The sequence below is a fragment of the Pistacia vera genome, unplaced genomic scaffold, assembly GCF_008641045.1.
Source record: "Pistacia vera cultivar Batoury unplaced genomic scaffold, PisVer_v2 Contig222, whole genome shotgun sequence".
Taxonomy (NCBI): domain Eukaryota; kingdom Viridiplantae; phylum Streptophyta; class Magnoliopsida; order Sapindales; family Anacardiaceae; genus Pistacia; species Pistacia vera.
Window position 1 is genome coordinate 937,917 of NW_022196027.1, and position 5,658 is coordinate 943,574.

The 5,658-nt window shown below is 36.9% G+C and overlaps 1 protein-coding gene across 1 annotated transcript; it reads left to right on the top strand.

Annotated features, from left to right (window-relative positions):
• Positions 1-544: 544 nt before the first annotated feature.
• LOC116130483 (mavicyanin-like) lies at positions 545-2,604 on the top strand. Its single transcript, XM_031416225.1, has 2 exons — positions 545-842; positions 2,198-2,604. Exons 1-2 carry the CDS (start codon positions 668-670, stop codon positions 2,584-2,586), a joined length of 564 nt encoding a protein of 187 aa, XP_031272085.1. The 5' UTR covers positions 545-667; the 3' UTR covers positions 2,587-2,604.
• The last annotated feature ends 3,054 nt before the right edge of the window (positions 2,605-5,658 follow it).

The window sequence follows — 5,658 nt, forward strand, 5'->3', positions numbered from 1 at the left end:
ACTAATAATAAAATAATAAAAATTGTCATCATAGTCTCTCGGTTTGCAGTTGAAGATGAACTTCCACCGCCAATTTTATTTTTTATTTTTTAATGATAAGAGTGTTGTAGCTAACTTATGTGTACTTTAATTAATTTTCTAGAATTTTGAAATTAATAATCGGATAAGTCTCCAATGACCACCTCTATTAACAATCGAAGTAGATCAAATTCAATATCTTTTATGTAATATATCCAAACCCAGTAGTGGTTAAACCACTACCATTTTTTGCCACCATTCTCGGACATTCTTTCCTTTCAAGGCTTTTTTTCAACCATAACCTTAAAAATACATTATCATGTGCGAAACAGCTAACATTTTGTTAAATAATTAATTTAATGTTTCCATAATGTCAATTACAATATCTTGGGTCTCATTCTTTTTCTTTACTAACAGAAGGATTAATACATTAACACGTGTCATTAAAATAAAGCCAAATCTTGGGCCATTTGTTAGTTTCCAATAAAAACGGTGCTAAAGTGTTTAATGACAAAAATAGGGGGACCAAAATAAAGTCCAGAAATGATATTCCAACGGCCAAATCCAAACCAGTGAGTTGAAACGGTTTATAAAAGCTTACACATAAAAGCTCCCTCAATTCTCACAAGCTGATCACTGAATTTTAGACATGGCCTTGGAGAAGAGATCTCTGCCTCTGGTTGTTATGCTTACCTTGTTTTTGTTGAAGGTTTCCAATGCAGCTGTGTACAAAGTTGGAGACTCCGGTGGCTGGACCACCATTGGCAATATTGATTACAAGCAATGGGCTGCTACCAAAACCTTTCAACTTGGTGACACTATCCGTAAGTTTATTTCCCTTTGTTTTTCTTCCCCTCTAATTGCTCATATGTTGTTATAATACTAGTTCATTCCTAATTTTAATATTTGTTGTCAATGTTTTTTGGTATTTTCCAGGAATTGTGTTTGTTTTTCTGGGTTAAAGTCTCTGTTTTGATATAATTTTGGTAGCTTCTGACTCCCCAATTTCTCTCTTTTTGAGTGAAGCTCCTCTGTGAGAATGCCTGATTTCTGTAGATCAAGTCTTAATGAGCCCCTAATTAATTAACAATTGTCTTGCTCTCCAATCTGCTACTGTTTAAGTTTGTCTACATCTCTCTTCAGAACGGAGATAGTGGTTTTCTTCAATATTCCAATTTCAATAGATCGTAGTTCATACAGTGCTTCCAAAAGATGTACATTGGCGATATTGACCCAGTTTTGTTGTTTCTTTTCGTTTTGGCTTTAGGAAATTCCGCTTTCAGAGTCTGTAAGTCCTTTGCCAGTTTGCCTAGTCCATCAGAAAAAAAGTAAACTTCCTTTGTTAATGAGTTGTGCATGGAACTGAGTTGCAAGTGGCAAACACCAGATGGCTGAAGTCTAACATCTCTTCTCTGTGTCATAAATTCCAACCGTAGTGTCGTTGGTTCCTGGTTATGGTGGGCCATCACCATGTACATGTGCTTCCACGATAAAAAATCTCTCTTCCCATTCTTGCACGCTTCAATGATGGACGCTTTTGTCTTGGCACAGCAAACCCCACCTAACTTTTTCACTCACTGCCTATTTTTCTCCATGGTGGGGTTCAATATATTGACAATGTCTGTGGGGCATCAGATCCATTAACGAACCATGGAACTGTTATTTATTTTCTTTTTTCAACTTTTGCGTTTGGGCCTCTTGGATTTCAACATTTTTCTTTACTTGGTTTGTTTTTATGTAGAAAAGTATAAACTCAAATGCCACTTTCATGCTGTAAGGGTTATTTCTATTCATCTCACGGATAAACTAGTTGGTAACTATTCAGTCATTATTGCAAAAACAAAGTCCTGCTTACAATCATAGGACAGAAATCTTGCAGTGGGATGTGTCTAATTTCAGAAACCTTCATCATATATATCAAGAAATTTATTCAGAAGTAGGACCACACTGAAATGAATAGAATCTTTGATTATGTTTGGGGTTATAAACTCGCTGGACTGCTGTCAGATGTAGCCTTGTAATGTTGTCATATGTTGATCTAGTCAAAATAATTATTTCTGAAGGAGAATGCATGACTGTATTTTCGGTTTGTGCACTCATTTCATACTTTCTTGTCGCAATCCTAATTTGTTATACAGTTCATTGATTGGGGTGTCCTTATGTTGGAATTGGATGCCAGTTTTCGAGTACAATTCTCAGTTTCACAATGTGATGCAAGTGACTCATGCTATGTACAGAGCATGCAATGCTTCAGCCCCTTTGGCCACTTACACTACTGGCAATGACTCCATCATAATTAAAACTAAAGGGCACCACTTCTTCTTCTGTGGCGTCCCGGGACACTGCCAAGCTGGACAAAAGGTTGACATTAACGTGCTTCGCACCAGTGATCAACCGGCTGCAGCTCCTTCGGCTGCAGTGTCCTCTCCTCCTTCCGTCCCTGCAGCAAAAGTTCCAGGGCCTTCTCCGAATAATGCTGTCTCATTGAAAACTTTGACATCTCTTCTTGGTAAGTTCGCCTTGACAATGGTAGTAGTTTTGCTATTTTTGTCTTCAGGCCTTAGTTAGCGTAGCTTGTGAGCTATTTGGAGGTGGTGTTGCATGTGTTGAACTATTTTGAGGCCTCTGGGGTGTAAGATTTCGTTTTGTGTTCCGGCAACAATGTCGAGAATATAGTCAAATGGATCGTTTTACTACACTAGAAAAATAACGTGCAGAGAAGTTTTATCACATTTGCTCATTCTTATTGATTACATGCAGCAATTTGTTATTCATACCTACTGTGTTGTAGAATTTTCGTAAATGAATTGCTTTAGACTTTCTTTTATTAAAGCAGAGGAACAAACTGATTATCTTGCTTGCATGTACCTCCTAACTATTATAACATGAATGAAAATGATTTCTCATTTTCCCATGGCATCGCACTATTCACAGTTATAAAGCAGAGTAAACGACTTTTTTCCAACCAAGTAATGGCTTAATAACACTTTTTCATCTATAAACTTTTAAAATACTACTTTTCGACCCAAATGACACCTTTTAATGACACTTTCCTACATACCCTGCCAATTGCTACCCGATTCCGGTATCGTTGCGACTCCAAACCACCACCTTTCTCTTCTCCGATTATCATTTATCAAAACCCTTCAAATCTTACTCCTGTCGACCTCTCCAATCATTGGCAATGGAGCGATTAGGGTTTGCGTAGCCACCCCTCCCAAGTCAAGTTCTAACCAATCACAACCACCGAAATCTAACATTTCACCACCAAAAGACTCATCGATCTCTCCTCTTCAAAAGCTTCAACAGAATAGACTAAGTTTGCTCTCTATTCGCCACTGAATCAGAAAGTGTATTTTTTGGGGTGGAAAAGTGGTATTTTTAAAATCCGTCGATGTAAAAGTGTCATTAAACTATTATTTGGGTGGGAAAAAGTTGTTAAGCCTTATAAAGCAAAACAAATCATCTCAAACAATTTAAACATCTAGAAACTCATGCATGATCAATCATAATACAGGCCAGGAAAGAAATAATTACAGTACTCTTTGAGAACTTTACAGCAATTCAATGATATTGATTTGTTTGTCAACTTTAGCATGAGTCATTAAAGAATTTGCAGAGATTTGTGATAATCCTCTGTATTATAATGAGTTAACGACTTTTTCTCACGTAAATAATGATTTAATGACATTTTCCTATCCACAGACTTTGAAAATACCACTTTATTACCCAAATTTATATTCTGGTAGCGAACAAAGAGAAAACTTGGTCCAGACTATTAGGGTTTTGAAGAGGGGAGAATGATGAGTCTTATGGTGGAAGGTTGGATTTTAGTCATTGGAATTGATCAGATTTTAACTTGGGAGAGGTGGTTACGCAAACCCTAATCACTCAATTGCCAACAATTGACGAGATCGGCGAGAGTAGGGTTTGGGGGGTTTTTGTGATTGATGATCGGGGAAGAGAATGGCGGTGGTGTGGGGTCGCACCGATGTTGGAATTAGAAATAGAATACAAATTTTGGTAGTAAAATGATATTTTAAAAGTCTGTGGGAGAAAAAGTGTCATTAAGCCATTATTTGGCCATGAAAAAGTTGTTTACTCTATTATAAACCGAGAAAGATCTAATTATCTAGATTACACGCTAACACACTGGCATGTCAATTGTATTGTTGTTAAACACTAACACAAAAGAAAACTTTCCTTGCTTATTCCTTTAGTGAATATTGTTAAAAAAATAACCATAAGAGCAAACGACATGTTCCCACCAAAGTTTTAGCCAAACCCAAAGTTCATACCCCTGGTACCATTTATTTCATATTCTCACCCTTAAACTAACATTGTAAGTTAATTTTAAATTTTGACTTTTACAATTACTATCCTGCCCTTTATTTTTATTTCACCCCACCCAACCACCATCACCATCTAGCCACCACCACCACCCACCAAACCCACTTGATTGCCTTTCAGTCCCAATTTGGCATGATTCCAAAGCCGATTGACCAACCCAACACACCATCAGGATCCTCTCATCTCCCTCTCCAAAACCCCTCCACTTGTAGCTCCAATTCCGGCTGTTCTTCCTTTCCAAAACCCTCCATTTCTAGCTAGGGGTGTGCAAAACTAGATATTTGATCCATATTGCCTATTTTCTGATTTGATTCGATTTTTCGGATTGGGGTAAAAACGGATCCGAATCTGATCCGGTTTTGATCCAAATTTGAAATGTCTCTTTTGACATAGCAATGCTAAAGGACGTTAGTGGCCTTCTCCTTACCCAACAACACCTCACTCTGTCTCTAGCCTACTCCAATATCAACAGCCACATACCCACACCATTACCATCACCATCACCATCACCATCTTCAAATAAAAAAAAAAAAAAATCACTACAAAAATATCAAACTAAAATCAAGAAACCTACACCCATATCAAATCAATCTATAAAGAACACAAACAACAAATGACTTTGCTATCTCTAGAAACATCCATTTGAGTTGCTTGATTAACAGATAGATCTTTTGCGGAGAAACTTGAATGACTTCAGAATGCTCATGTTCCAAGCTTGGTTGGTTTTCATCTTTGGTTCTTTTGAAATTAGAATTGTCTGTAATCTCATCCTTGGGGGATGTCTCAAAGCTGTCACAGTCACAACCATTGTTGAAACAGAAACGACAGTTTGGAAAGGTGAAGCTATTAGGGGCAAGTGGCCATGCGAGTTGTTTGGGGGAGGAGGTGGTGGGAAGAAAAAATGGTGGAAACGTTTCTAGGTTTTATACATTTTATAAATTTAATTTTTAATTTTCATTAATATTATTAATTATTAATCTGTATACAGATTTTTATTATATAATTGGGCCTTCAATCAAACCATTTTATTATAGAATTGGGCCTTGGGAAAATCAATCTAACGTATATAAAAACAAAATCCAGATACGGATATCCAATTTTTTTGAAAAGCCGATCTAGTATCCAATCTGAAAATCCAGATCTTTCAAAAATTTGATCTAAATCCGATCTGAATTTTTGGATATCCTATTTTTTGGATCGGATATCGGATTTTTTTGCAAACCCCTACTTTTGGCTCCAAGTCACAGTCTATCAGACTTGATTCTGACGGTTTTCCCGCTCCAAAATCCC